This window comes from Urocampus carinirostris, chromosome 5, assembly GCF_059441175.1.
Source record: "Urocampus carinirostris isolate Australia breed hairy pipefish chromosome 5, RoL_Ucar_1.0, whole genome shotgun sequence".
In the NCBI taxonomy this organism is placed as follows: Eukaryota; Metazoa; Chordata; class Actinopteri; order Syngnathiformes; family Syngnathidae; genus Urocampus; species Urocampus carinirostris.
The window spans coordinates 24,948,573-24,963,727 of NC_142353.1; the positions used below are offsets into that span (position 1 = coordinate 24,948,573).

General features: G+C 40.3%; 1 protein-coding gene across 1 annotated transcript; it reads right to left on the minus strand.

Annotated features, from left to right (window-relative positions):
* Nucleotides 1-1,711: 1,711 nt before the first annotated feature.
* Nucleotides 1,712-12,627, minus strand: ptger4a (prostaglandin E receptor 4 (subtype EP4) a). The gene is made up of 3 exons (XM_088336293.1): nt 11,721-12,627; nt 7,288-7,590; nt 1,712-5,746 (listed from the first exon to the last, which is right to left on the minus strand). Exons 1-3 carry the CDS (start codon nt 12,519-12,521, stop codon nt 5,558-5,560), a joined length of 1,293 nt encoding a protein of 430 aa, XP_088192419.1. The 5' UTR covers nt 12,522-12,627; the 3' UTR covers nt 1,712-5,557.
* Nucleotides 12,628-15,155: the final 2,528 nt, after the last annotated feature.

Below are 15,155 nucleotides of genomic sequence, written 5' to 3' on the forward strand. Positions count from 1 at the left end.
CAAGCAATTTATATGGGTAGGGGTTTTCTCCCGCACCAGTAGCAGAGGTAACCTCCTGATCTAGCTCAGATACAGCACCTTTATCATCTGATCGCTGTTGTTTGACATTGTAAAGTGTAATCCAGTTTTTCACAGATTATGCGCATCTGGGAATTATGTATTATAGGGTATTCTCAACGGCGGCCTCTGGCGGCCAATTGATGGTCAATATCCAGAATTAGAACATTCAATTTAATGTCAATAACTTAAATGAGCTTCAAATGAATATACCAGTTTCATTTAAAATTACTAGTCGTTGTTTTGGAGGAGAGCCTACGCCTTAATGGTACTTGATATATAGTGTGTAATTGTGTGGTGTGCTTTTACTGTCACAAACCAGGAACAGAGACGGGACCCAATAGCGCTCGTTTTCTCAGTTTTATTAATAAAAGAGGGAGAGAAAGGCTTGCTTGCTTGATCCGAGGGCTGACGGAAAACAGGAGCGAGCGAGGCGGAAGTGACACTTCCTTGTCGGACGGAGACAGGCGGGAATAGTGAGTCGTTGGCCGGGGCTGGAGATCAAAGGCGACGTCGTGTTCGTAAACGAGGTCATTGGCAGGAGGCAGGCAAGTAATGGGGCAAAACAGGTCAGGTAACAGGTGGTAGGCATAACGGGCGTAATCAGGTCCGGAAACGGGTCGGTAACAAAGATCAGGCAGGAAACGGCTTAGCAAAAACGGAGTCAGACAGGAATGCACACTAAGCAGAATGCAACAGTTCGCAACGATCTGACAGTCACCAAGAGGAAGCCGGGGGTTTAAAAAGGGAGTGTCCACCAATCAGCTGTCCGGGCTGTTGGCGCCAATTAAGCCGCCGCAGCTGTGCTCATTTACTTGAATTCTTCTTGAAAAAATGCTATAAAACATGCCTAATGTCAGGATCTAACACGATACCTTCCCCCAGAAGGCAACAGCCGCGTGTGGAACAGGACACACCTGTGCCGAATCCCCCTTAACCGGTTCCTTATTATCCCAAGACTATTTTGACTGCTCAGACAGCACACTGCGTTGGATCATTGCCATTGCCATCCAGGTTGCCATATGCATGTAATTCCTGCTGTCTTTCATTATTATGCCAGGTTTGAGTCCCTTTAGTAATTAAGACCTTGACCAACAACCAAAAAAACTCTCTCCAAATTTGTATGTACAGTATAGTATGTTATTTTGGATGACAAAAATTGGGAAGTTTCATAAACATCATGGCATTCAAAACATCGTCTCTCAACACGTGGTATGTCTTGTCTGCCGTTCTTTGTATACGTGATCGGATAAAATCTTGAAAACGCAGCACAGACGCGCCACATGTGGAAAAAAAATTCCCGGCAGTCACATGTAAATGATTAGGTGTCATAACTGGAATCTTTTATACCTTCTTCAGATAATTCAAATATTATGAGATCGTAATGAAATACAACAGTTGCTGTCCAGGGGCAAAAATAAAACTGTAATCTGCACATAAATTGTGAGACGGCAGTAAGATCTCAGATAGAAATTCATCTTACCATAGAATCTGCAACAAAACAGTTCCCAGCAGGATCCCTTTTCCTGCTGCTGACCAAAAAAACATGAATCAACTGGCCCCTGTAATTGTTTTGATTTGGATTTCATCTAGAGTATGGTCCAAAAAGGGTTGTCCCAAGGTATTGCAGAAAATGAATGCCTTTTCCAGTTACTTGAGTCTCAAAAAAGTGATTTCTTTATTTCTTCTAGAATAATTGTCGATTTGAACCCAATAACAAAAGCAAAGATTTATACAGTAAGGCAAATAACAGTTATTATATAAGACCAAAGGCACAAATATTGTTTTAATTTTGGGGGGTTATACAACACCCCAATTTTAAAAATAAACAAACTCTGTTTACTGTGATCATAAGCGGACAGTAAAACAACATTCCACCAACAGAACATTAAGTTAACAGTTAGCATTTATGCATTAGGAGTATATCAATAATGTGTCATGATTTGTTTGATAAATACACTACTGTTCAAATGTTTTGGGTCACCCCAATTTGTATCTTCCATGAACAAGTCACACTTAAATTTATCAAATGAGTTGTCCAATGCCTGTTTTTTTCTGCCCATATTAATCTCTATCATTTTTTGGGACAGTCTCACATAAGGCTTTGCAGGCCAGCATCTCAGAGTGTTCTCTTCATTGCAGAAGTTGACACGGGTGTTTTGCGGGTACTATTTCACCAAACTGCTTGTTGAAGACCTGTAAGGCATCGATTACTCAAACTTAAGACTCTAATGTACTTGTACTGTTTCTTCGTTGTGCCTCCTACTTTTCTTTTCTTTTTATGTGTCATATTTGACCCTAAACTATCCTTTGAAATGCATGTAAAGAAAATATCTAGAACCGCTTTCTTCCATCTTCGTAACATTGCTAAAATCCGTTCAATACTGTCTCAGTCTGATGCGGAAATTATAATTCATGCATTTGTTACCTCCCGTCTCGATTACTGTAATGCACTACTCTCTGGTCTCCCGAAGTCTAGAATCAAGTCTCTTCAGCTGGTACAAAATGCCGCAGCGAGGCTTTTAACTAGGACAAAAAAGTACGATCACATAACACCGATTTTGGCTAACCTGCATTGGCTCCCAGTTAGCCATAGATGTGACTTCAAGGTTCTCTTAGTATTGTACAAAATCATACATGGACTTGCTCCCTCTTATCTTTCAGATCTGATTTGCCCCTATTTCCCGGTCCGAAGCCTACGATCTGAGAGTGCCGGTCTTCTGGTGATCCCAAGAGCAAAGAAGTGTTCTGCTGGTTCGAGAGCGTTCTCCATCCGGGCACCGGTGCTGTGGAATGCTCTTCCCCCTGAGATCCGATCTGCAACCTCAGTGGAAATGTTTAAATCTAAACTTAAAACTCACTTCTACTCCATAGCATATGAATAACCTACTCTTCTCGTCGGCTGAAAAATAGTCTGTGTAATATAGTGTAATAATCTGTGAAGCCCTTTGAGACTCTTCGTGATTTAGGGCTATATAAATAAAGATGACTTGACTTGACTTGACTTTCTTTCTACTCTGTTTAGACCCTGTTTGTGCTGTTCTCTGAAGGGAGTAGTACACACTGTTGTAGGAGATTGCCAGTTTCTTGGCAATTTCTTGCATGGATTAGCCTTCAATTCTTAGAACACCAATAGACTGTCGAGTTTCACATGAAAGCTATCTCTTTTTCTGGCCGTTGTGATAGTTGAATCACACCCACAAATGTGGTGCTCCAGATACTCTACTAGCTTAAAGGGGGGGTCCGTTTTATCGCTTATCTAACCAGCTAAACTGTTTCCAGGTGTGCTAAGATCCTTGGACAAGGGTTTTCAAATCATCCATTGGCCTTCTTAGGCAATATAGAAAACACAATGTACTATTAGACTGCTGGAATGCTGGTTGCTGGAAGTGGGCCTCTATACAACTATGTAGATATTGGATTAAAAACCGAAATCCTGCAGCTAAAATATTAAATGACCACATTGCACCACATTGACAATATATTGGGTGCGTTTCTGATTTGTTAAATGTGATCTTCTTGAAGAAAAAAGTGTTTTTTTCCTTGAAAATAAGGACATTTTCACACGACCCATAATTTTCGAACAATACGATGTATTATTTTTTGTGATTTTGTCACAAAAGGCACCTTCAAATGCCAACCACTAAAAGGTTCACTTTTCTTAGAGTAAGTTTTACTTCTGATTTAGCCATTTAATTACAATAGAAGTGTTTTATCAGTCGCGCAAGCTAATTCATACGCAAATAAACAAAATTAATCTCCTTCTCCACAATTCCAGCTGGGTTTTATTGAGTCTTTCATTGATTTTACACCACAAAATGACTACCACTCCCTTATATCTGAAAGGTAGCCTCTTTTTAAACATTTTGCTAACATCCTAACCAGAAGATAGCTGCTTACTGAAAAATGTACAGATGAAAACAAGCCCATACATGTTTTCTTTTGTTTTGTTTTTTTGCCACAGATCAAAACAGAAACATTCAACTTTGTTCACGAAAGAAAGTTTGTTACATCTCAGAATGCAAACAGTAAAGTCGTTGTCCCTTCAATGCTAACATCTAAATCAGGAATTAGCTTCAAGCTAACAAAAAAACTGACAAATAATCATTTTCCCTATTGTCCAAATTGAGCTTGAAGTTTGACTGTCCATAGCAAGGGTCTCAAACTCAATTTACTTGGGGGTCATCGGAGCTAGGGTTAGGGTGAGGTCGCGCTAAATCTGTTCCGAAATATCTTTAAAGGGATATTGTGTATTTTTAAGTGCCTCCTAGCGGTAAAAAAAGCCTTCATTAGGAAACGACAACATTGATTTGAATAATAAACAAAAATAAATAAATTATGATAAATATGTGCATTTTAAATACTCGTGGGAGAAGAAATTTGTATTTATTTTTCATAACGTGAGCCTCACCTAGAGGGAGCTCAAGTGATTGCTGGTCATTTTGCTGCTACAGGTACCCCACAAAAATACAAAAAGCTCGCGAAAGGCTTGGGAAAGAAAACGAGAAGCAAAATGGTGCAGTTTGGTCACTTTGAGCCTCCATAATTTGTATTTTTCCTTGAGCTTGAGAAAGATCGAAAAAAAAATTCCATCAAGAAATAATGTAAAAACAATCAGTAAGAAATGACTCCATGATACAGTATGTGTGGTGCACTCACATTGAAGGCACAGTGTGTATTATTTCACTAAAAGCTGTTACTGTATTGTAGAGTGCAACAAAAAACAAGCGCTACAAAGCACAAGGACGATTAAAAACTAGTACTAGACTCAAAGTGACCAAACCGCATAATTTTTTCGCCCAGCAGCAGGATTGCCAACAATCAGGGTGGGGCTAGTGGAATGTAATTAAAGTTAAATATTTTCGACCTACAAGTATTTTAAAACATGCACATTCATATCATAGTTTGTGATCTTTTGCTTATCTTTAAAATTTATATGGATATATTTTTTTCAAGAATAATATTTTTTACCACTAGGAGGCAGTTAACAATACACACTGTACCTTTAAACCAGGGGTCAGCAACCCCGATTTTTGAAAGAGCAAAAAGGGCAGAACAAAAAAAAGCTGCAAAAAATTAAAAGCCATGTTTAAATCATGAGTAAAAGGGGATTAATATTTATCGTAATGACATACATCACACACAAAATTGGATACATATATACTGTATTTACCTTCCCTATCTTTTTCTATTTTAAAAAATTTCAGAAAAAGCCCCAAGGAGTGGTAAAGAACCACACGCGGCTCTAGAGCTGCAGGTTGCTGACCCCCACTTTAAACTGTCATATTAGGACAAATACCTCAAATTATCAATATTGCCCGTGGGCCAATATTGCCCCCCAAGCTTTATGTTTAAGGTTCTTGGTCTGTGGGATTTTTAAAAGCATTCAGAAATTCAGCACTTCAGACCAGTGTTTGGAGTTTTAGCATTACTCTTCCTGATTGAAGACTAATCCATGTCTTCCATTCCTTGAAGGCTCCAATTTGAAGTCAGTGTATGTTCAGATGCATTTTTCCTCAGTGGTTCCAGAAGTGAGTGACACCTTTAGGCCAGGGTCCTTATCGGGGGAACCTTGAGGGTCCCTGAGCCCCTCTGTCCTTTGGGCCACATTGTCCTGCTCACAAGATGAAGCCAAAGACAGATTTTCAGCCTTGCCTTTGTCACAGCAGCTCCCGTTCGCCTCCTTTCCCTGGGGAGGGTTAAAGGTAATTTTAAATATTCAAACATGCAAAATGTGACGAAATAGAAAATTGTTAGCATGAAATCTGTATCTATTTCATAAGTATATTCCAATTACTTTCTGAGATGTTGGTGATAGGAATGAGTGGGGAGGTGTTGTAAAAGGATAGTGGGATGTTTGGACGCGTTCTAAGGGATGGAGAGGGCACCTGTATGACGCGGCAGGGGTAAACCAGTGAAAGCTGTCGGGCCCTGCTGTTGTACAAAAAGAGTGTGTTGTGTCACCCTGACCCGAGTGACATGGCCGCGTTCTTGTGTCCCGTTTCATCTGGAGGGCCGAAAGCATGACCAACTTGGGTGCCGAGGTGCCTAACTTGTGGGTGTTTCGGCATTTGCGTTGGCCATGGTCCAAAAATGAATGCTTGTGTTTTTTGGTATTTTTTCCCCTTTTTTATTTTCCTTGTTATTGTATGTGTTTGTCTTGCTGTCGGTCACCCCTCTTGAGGGAAATGACCAAGGTTTATAGATGGATAGATTTTCTGAGATAATGCATTTTAAAGACGCCATGTCTTGTCTTTGTAATCCTGAGCTTTAACATCTTCAGAGAAACACTGATGTATTGCATATCAACATATTGTTTTATGTGTTAATTAGTTGAAGAAGTTACAAGTGTTGTAAGGGATCCGCCACGGGGGGCTAACCGCGACCGATCAACGAAAAGCAGGCGACCAAAAAACACGCAGTGAGCAGCAAGGCCTACCGAGAACCAACAACGAAAAGTGGCAACTGAGACAGACGCCACGCCGGCCACAAACAAACAAAGGAAAACCACAAAACAGACTCTAACACCGGGCTGTCCAGTCAAAAAACACAAGGTGGGCAGCCAACAAACGCCAACTACGGGCAAACAAAACAAGAAAGCCCTCGGGAGTCCCTATGCTTACAGGGTACTTGCTGGACAAAATTTTACCAAACGTGACACATGTGGCAAAAAAAAACAACAAAATTCACAATCGCACGACCAATAAACTGGTAATTAGATCGAACACTATCGCAAAAGAAGGGTATTAAACACAACCTAACAATTTAAACGATCGCTCCTTCTCTCTTCTTTGTCGCAAATGACAAGTTGTCCTCATCCTGGACACTCGCTTCACCCACTGGTACAAATGAATATGCCTTTATATCTATTTCTCTAGCGCTATAATTGTTTTTTTTCCTCTAGAAATATCTGTCAGGGACATTATTTTGTCAAAATCGGCCATCAATTTAGGGTCAGAGAAACTTCACTGCAATTTCTGTTTTGGTGCTCACCTCACATGTCATGTTAATGGGATTCGCCATTAACAGTATTACCTTGATGAAGTCTCAGCTCTCCAGCAAACAAGGCCAATGGGTCAACTTTGAGACTACATTTTTCGAGAACCCTGGCGCAAGGAATATTTTGTAAATTGATTTGCATAATTGTGGGGAGGAACTCTACTATTGTGCCTAATTAAAAAAAAAACAGTTATATCCGGGAATACCTTTAAAGAAAACCCGGGAGCTTACATTGGCAGCACCGGTGGACACCGGCCAGTGTGAGTTTTTCTCTGAGAGGGGTCGGGGCTCGGCATCCGTGCGTCGGAAGTTTTCGCCATTGCTGATCTTCTCCTGTGTCCTGGCGCTTGTCTTGCAGAAGAGACATTTGATGTTCTCGGCAAGCTGGCGGACCATGGCCTTGCGGAGCAGGATGTAAATCCACGGGTCCAGGATGGGGTTGAATGAGGCAAAACGGATGGCCGTCAAGTCTGGGTTTTTTTCTAAGCGTAGTTCCACTGGAGTTTTGTAGAGCTGGTTCAGAAAGACCTGAGCCTGCGGGCGGGGAAGGGAGGAGAAACTTTTCAACACGTTTGAAAATTTAAAAAAAACTGCGGGATAAAGAGGAGGTGGATCTTAGAATTGGAGTTAATTTTGTAACCAGAGGTAAGATTTTAGGCCCAAGCTCGATTGCAAGCCCGACCCAGATTTAGCCCTTGGTCGGGCCAAAATGTCAATCATCACGTTCAGGTTGGGCCGGGCGTCTCTCTCACTATTGTTTAAAAAATAAAAAGATTCACCTCTCGTTGTTCTTCTTTGTCTCTCTCCCTCTTTTGTGCTTAAAATGTGGTTTGTGGACCAGTTTTCAACCCGTAACGGACGGCATTTATTTTTTCTGTCAACTCTTAAAAGGATATTCAAATAATGGAAAATTGTCGGTTAAGATAAACTCTGCAGAAATACAAAAGATGTAAATGTTTATACCATCTTGTTTAGCATCAAGTAGATTTCCTTAAAAAAAGCAAGCTTTAATTTGTTATCATTAATAGCCTTTCCTCCTCCCAACTTTTCATAAATTTCTGGTTAGCTCCAGGCTGTATCCTGCAAATCAAGTTAATTGATCGGGCTCTGGCTAGGTTAGGCTTAAATACCTGCTTTGGGTCGGGCTGGAATTTTTTAAGCTCGGCCTTACCTAGGATTGTAACCCACAATGGATTGTACACCACGGCTCTAGGCTGGTGGAAGCTGTGAGCAATTAAAAACACATAAATGACACAGTTGACCGTTCGAAAAATAGAATTTAAGTGAGGAACAATTTGTGTGTGGGTTTACTCTGTGCACTCCACTTTCCTCCTTCATTCCAAAAACATGTCAATTGGCCGGTCTAAATTGTCCCCATTTGTGAAGGAGCGAATATGTTGTCCAACTGCGACTGACTGACAACAAGTTCAGCGTGTCCCCCTGCCCACTGAAGACAGCTGGGATGGGCTCCAGCACCCCCGTGACTACTGAGAATAAGCAGTGCAGATAATACATGGATGGGTGGTTTTGTGTTTTCCTCATGTAAAACATACCTCATTCCCTGGGTTGCCACACTTTTGTTTAAATTGGGATAAAAAGCGTGTGGAGAAGATATATTCAGGTACACTGCTCTGTTGACCCACATTGTGTTTTAGAGATCTGAAAGGAGGCACCACACACATACACCTTGGGGATATTGCATATAACGAAAACGGGGGATTATCTTGGCTGAATTTTGCCTCAGGTTGGTTGCATGAAAGCAGGTTAAATTTAGCTCTGCTCAGTTACTATGAGTTCTACTACAGTCTACCACGTGAAACATTATTGGGTTTTATAGTACTTGCATGGACTTTCTTGATGTGTTGCATTATATCAATTATCCTGTATTAAAATTTATCATAATAATAATAATAATAATAATTTCCTTGTATTGTCATTCTGTGTATCAATGTACACAGAACGAAATGTCGATTGCACCTGACCCGTTGTAGCGAGCCGATGCAGCCAACAGAGGGCGCCGCCGACCACTTTTTAAGTCTTAGGAATGACTCGGCCGGGGCGCGAACCACCGACCTCCCAGTCTCAAAGCGGGCGCCTTACCATCTAGGCTACTGAGCTGGTATATAGACTATATTATCATATTATTGAACTCCATTGACTGGATTATAGCAACAGCCATTCAAATGTATTGCTGACAGGGGATGTGTTTTATTGGTATGCTAATTAAAATTGCTTGTCGATTGGCCGTCAGAGCTTTGATGATTTTGTAATGATAGCTGTTTTTGAGATTCTAATAAGTGATGCAAATACTTACATTTTAGTCCAACTTTGCAATTTTAGAAATTTGTTCCCATGTGGCAGCACGGCGACGCAGTGGTTAGCGCATGTGTGGCACAGTTCTGAGGTCATGAGATTGAACCTTCCTCTGCAGAGTTGGCATGATCTCCCCGTGCTTGCGTGGGTTTCCTCCCACATTCCGAAAACATGTATGTCAGGTTAATTGGCCGGTTCAAATTGTCCCTAGGTGTGAATGAGTGAGTTGTCTGTCTCTGTGTGCCCTGCGACTGGCTGGCAACCAGTTCAGGGTGTCCCCTGCCCACTGCCCGAAGATAGCTGGGATGAGCTCCTGCATACCCACGACCCTACTGAGGATAAGCGGTGCAGATAATGGATAGATAGATGGATGTTCCCTTATGTGTATTAGTTAAATTAGAAATCTACGCCAGATTAAATTCATTTATGAATTAGTGTTAATCTAACTAAATTTGACAACATTTGGGACTAATAGAAAAATGCTCTTTTGGAAATATATTTGACAGAAGGTGTTTTAATAATTTAGTGCAGCTACGTCAAAGTCGAGGCGTGTGGCCCACATCTGGCCTGCGAGAAAGTTTTCTTCCGCCCCAGAGATGAATTTTATTCATTATCTAACTTTTTTTCTTTTTACTGTACATTATTTCTCCTTGAAGAAAGTCTTGCTTTTGGTTCATCTTCGCACTTTCTTTTATTGTATTCTACTTAATTTTTATTTCTAAAAAAAAAATGATGAATGACTGATAGAACTATCATGATGTTTATCATTTGAAGTCAAATCATCCCACTTTTGCCAAAACAGAAACTTTCAATTACTGATGGTGCCCGAATAACAGCGACTTCTTTCATTTCATGTTCATGTTACGGGGATTTAATAGCAAGTCAATTAGTCTATTAAGTCTGTTGAGAATTTATGATTACTGACGGAAGCATAGAAAAATACTTTATTTATCTGATCATATTGAAATATATATTTGTTAGCTTTTCAGTCGATTTGCTTCGGCTCACCAGACCAGGGGTCACCAACTTTCTTTAAGCTCAGAGATATTTTTTGTTTCTGTTTGGTGCGAATGGATTCCATTTTGATATACAGTTCTAAAATAACAACTTGTTATTACCGTGCTGTTACTAAGTTATTACTAAGTTGTATTTATTGGAAGTCAAGTCAACCACTAAAACATCAGGTCAGTTAGAAATCAAATTTACTAGACAATTGTAATGACCTTTCACTGGTGAGCTATTTTTAGAACCTGTCCGCGGGCTACTGAGCTGTTCTTATGGGGCTAGCTAGTGTCTGCAGGCATTACTTTGGAGATCCCTGCACTACATTATGCACAATTTTAAAAATCTTAACATTCAATCAGTCCGGCCTTCGGCTTGTAGCTAAAATTTATTTGGCCCTCTTTCCATTTATCACCGCTGATTTAGTGCTATCGATAAGTCTAAATTGAATAATCAAATTTTGGCATTCAATCAGATCTTTGTAGGGATTGATTCATTTTTAACTCATTTCAAATGTATTAATTTCACTTCTGTGATATTTTCTGTCATCCTGGCACAAACAGTAAAGAACTTAAAAGTAAATTATATATTTTACTTTAAGTTTTATATTAACATCCAGATATGAGGGACAATATTCAACGATAGACAGCAGAAATAACAAAAATGGTTTATACATGGCAACCTACTGACATTAAAAAGTGGTAGATTTTTATCATGCACTCTATTTTTATGCGCAGAGCGGTATATCCCCACGGTATATATAAGAATTAAAATAAGCATGTGTAAGTTTAAAACCATAAGTGGCAAACTTATAACAAAAGGAAATCTAATGCGATCGTTGGAGCGGTTTAATGACGTACACAGACTTAGCTTCAAAATAAAACAACTGTAGACTAAAATACTAGTCTCGAGTCAATATTTTCTGTTCTTCTTTAAATTTGAGTCCAACCTGGGTCACAGCGGTAAAAGCCCCAAATCTTGAACACTAGGCCACAGGGAATGTGGTTAACAAAAAATGATTTTACCTCATCATCACATTTTTTTACAGTGCCACGTACAATGTTATTATGGAGCATTATAGGAATGAGTTCAGCCAAAACATCGTTGAACATGATTGATGATGAGATTAATGACTTTTCCTATGTCATCTAGATTTGTAGGTTGCACAGTGGATTCAAGCTTATTATTATTATAAACATTATATTGAGCCTGGCTGCGAGAATATTGTCGGACATTAAACCGGTGGTAAAGAAAAGGTTGGAGACCACTTTCTAACGCGCTAAACGGTAGCGTGGGTGAGTATGCTGGTTTTGCGTAAACAGCCGTGCGTGAGGTGCGCGTAAATTCACCACAAGTGGAATGGAGCAGATAAGCACCACGGCCGATGTGCCTATGAGCAAGATGACCATCTGGATCTCAGCCCCTGCCAGGTGTCCGAAACTCCGACTCCTTTTACGCGCGTCCGCGCCACTGCGACTCAGGTCCGTTCCCAAAGAAGTTCTGCGCACGTAGCGCCGATGCATGCGCATGAGCGCTGCGCACACCAGCACATTGCAGAGCACCGTGGCCAGGATAAGAACCGAACTGTAGCCTGCATACATGAAATTAAAAGCCGCGTCGCTCGTTTTGTTGCTCCGCCATTCCAAGAAGCACCACGTCTGCGGGTACTGCTTCTGAACCCGTCCGAAGCCCAACGCAGGCAGCGCGCAAAAGAGCGCGTTGGACACGTAGATGGCCAGCAGCGTTAATCCAGCCAGTTTCTGATCCGCGTAATCGTTGTAGAAATACGCGTGGTTGATGGCCATGTAGCGCTCCACGGACATGGCGCAGATGATGCTTAAACCGGCCAGGGAGAAGAAAATGAGAGTGAAGCCGAAATATTGACATAGGGGCTCGCCCCCGGGCCAGGCGCCTTTCACATAAGTGGCAATGGTCACCGGGCTGGCCAAAAGAGTGCCCAGGAGGTCTGTGACCGCCAAACCGCACACCAGGGTGTAAAAAGTGCTCTCCTTCTGCTCCCTGCGCGATTTGCAAAGCACCGCGATGGCGATAACATTGCCCACCACCCCGAAGATGAACATGATGGACGGGATGGTGGGGATCATAGGGCGGCCAGTCATTGACTGCCCGCTGATGGGCGCGCTCTCCATCCTTCTGAAACTCCTCTTGGAAATTAGGAGCAACCTTTCTTCACACACCAGAACCACAGCTCGGGACCAGAATGTGACATCGCCGTAGGGGCCCCGAAGCGGGAGTCCAAACTATGGTCGCGCTGTGCACTGTAGTGTGACTCCATTCATGCGTTTGGCCCCTCCCACTTGGTTTTTCACGATACGATCAAAACATAGGAACAGCTCCAAGGAGGGGTGTGTGTGTCCCTTTTGTCCAGCCCCAATTTAAAATATACTAAATTTCAAGAAGCTGTACTTTAAAAGTACTTGTATCATCTTTTGTATGTAAGTAAACGTAAAACATTTCCATTCAAAGGACAGACATGTCAGAAATACTGCACATGGGCCGGACCAGACCCGTTTGATGATTTGAACCAACTCGTCATTCGTTTCTGAGTATGCCACAAAACTTTTTTTTTACTCTGGCCGCTAAAGGGCAGTAAAAGATATAATCTCAGTTTTAGTAGCATACCTGCCAACCTCCATGGCTCCATGCCCTTACAAACTGTCGCATTTTCCCTTACAGAACACATAATAATCTTACACCATATTTTTTTCCCAAACGTGTTTATTTATGTAGTATAAAATGTTGTATTGTACATGTGTTTCGTTATATCATATATCTTGTTAATCAACATTTTCTGATGAGATATTGAGTTGCTCGACACGAATGCAGTTTATTATAAAAAATTTCAAAAATTAGTAGCTTGGACGTTCACTGTAGAAGGAAAAAACACATGCAAATATAATGAAGTAGAACGATACATTTTCTTATTCAAATTATTCATCCATTTTTCTGCATTAAATTATTGTTAATAATATACTGATTAAAAGGATAACAAACAAACCTGTCTTTTTTCATTTCCTCCTTTTATACTTCCTTTTTTTCTTAACTTCTTCATACAACATAAGAATTCGTAATATAATGCATCAAAGCAAATGAGCCGTTTGAGAGTCGGCTCTCTTTAATGAGTTGAGCCGAAAAAGCCGGTTCTCTAAAAAGAGACGGACTTCCTTTCACTACATAACTACCACATGAAATCCAAGGCGGCATATGTATGTGCACAGTAGCATCAAACCACTCGCATTGTTTGCAAGGAAAAAAACGATACGGAGATAGAGGCTACCGCGTTTGACTTGGTTGATTTGCCGTTTTGTGATAGTAGGTGTATACTCGATGGTACCCATAATTGACAAATTTGCGTTTTTCCGCACAGATTTTCTTGTATGTCATACATGTCTTAAAATGCATAATAAACGAACTTTGTATGGCAAAAACTTAAATGTTGACAGGTATGTAGTAGGCAAAGCCTAGTAGTTTAATCTGATGTAGTCTAATCTAATGGGCAATACGTTGCTAAAAGCTTTTTTTCATTTTATTTTTACACATTTCAAACCAGTATGACAATGAAGGCAAAATATATCTATATTTTCCATAGCGTTCTGATTGACTATACAGTTGTCCCGTCCCTTTTCTGCTTGTCTGCCAGCTCATCAATGATGTAGTGGTCTGACTTGTACACATTTCTAAAAAAAACTTGTCTAACCTACACTACATCCGCACAAATCTTTTTCATTTTCAGGTTTCTCTAAAAGCCTTCATGTCAACAAAATAGTCTGCATGGACCCACAAAAGCAGCAAAAGGCAGACGGAGATGCTTTCTATCGCCAACAAACCTGATCTTCTCCACCCGCTAAACTTGCTCTGGTACCACTCCGCTCCTTGGCGCTTTTTAAAAAATGTTTGATGATAGGAAAAATATATGGTTTCTTTATATATTTATATATATATATGTAACGAGTGTAATAATGACTTTTGTTTTATTGAAATTCCTGCTGAAAAATGTGTATAGTTTTTGGTAAATGTCCTGCAATGATGAGTCCAACAGTGCCATCTGCTGGTATGGGGTGGGGTTTGGTTTTGGCTTCTGACATGTGACCGGGAGGCGGGGTTTGTTGGCAGTCTTACCAGAGAGAACTGCAATGGTAAGACACATCTTTTGGTGCTCCACAAAAGAAGTTAATCTTAAACATTATAACCCCAGCTGACAAATCTCTCAACATGCACAGTAATGTGATTGAAATTGTCAAGCTGTTTAGGTTTATTTTCGTTTTGTTTCTGTTTTACTAAAATATTAATTCCCCTTGTAGAGATCAAAGAGATCAAAGCCAGCAGAAAAGCTAATGTTGTGACTCATCCATTTGCAGAAACTGTAATAATAAAGACCTCATCATCCAGTCCAGCGTGAATGTGGATCTTTGGTGGGACAGGTACACCGCGGTTACATATTATATATATATATATATATATATATATATATATATATATATATATATATATATATATCATGTTTGTTTGTATAGCCCTTGTATAGATGTATATACAGTATATTTTTTATTTATTTATTTTCTAAATGAATGGAGGGGTTTTTTTCACCACTTGCAGGTGCTATATGTTTTACAATGTCTCTTTGAACCCCCAAACTATTACAGTATTCATACTAGTATAATCATATAGGAATGTGCATCCCTAATATTGATAATTATAGTCAATACGTTTTTATGCAGGTAAGTTAGGCGAAGTAAGAACAATTATCAAATTATCAAATTATG

Coding starts and splice junctions, on each gene's coding strand:
- ptger4a (XM_088336293.1), bottom strand. CDS start 12,521: ATGGAGAGCGCGCCCATCAGCGGGCAGTCAATGACTGGCCGCCCTATG. Junction 7,591..11,720: donor TCTGCTCCATTCCACTTGTG/GTGAATTTACGC, acceptor CCCCGCCCGCAG/GCTCAGGTCTTTCTGAACCA. Junction 5,747..7,287: donor TGTCCACCGGTGCTGCCAAT/GTAAGCTCCCGG, acceptor AACCCTCCCCAG/GGAAAGGAGGCGAACGGGAG.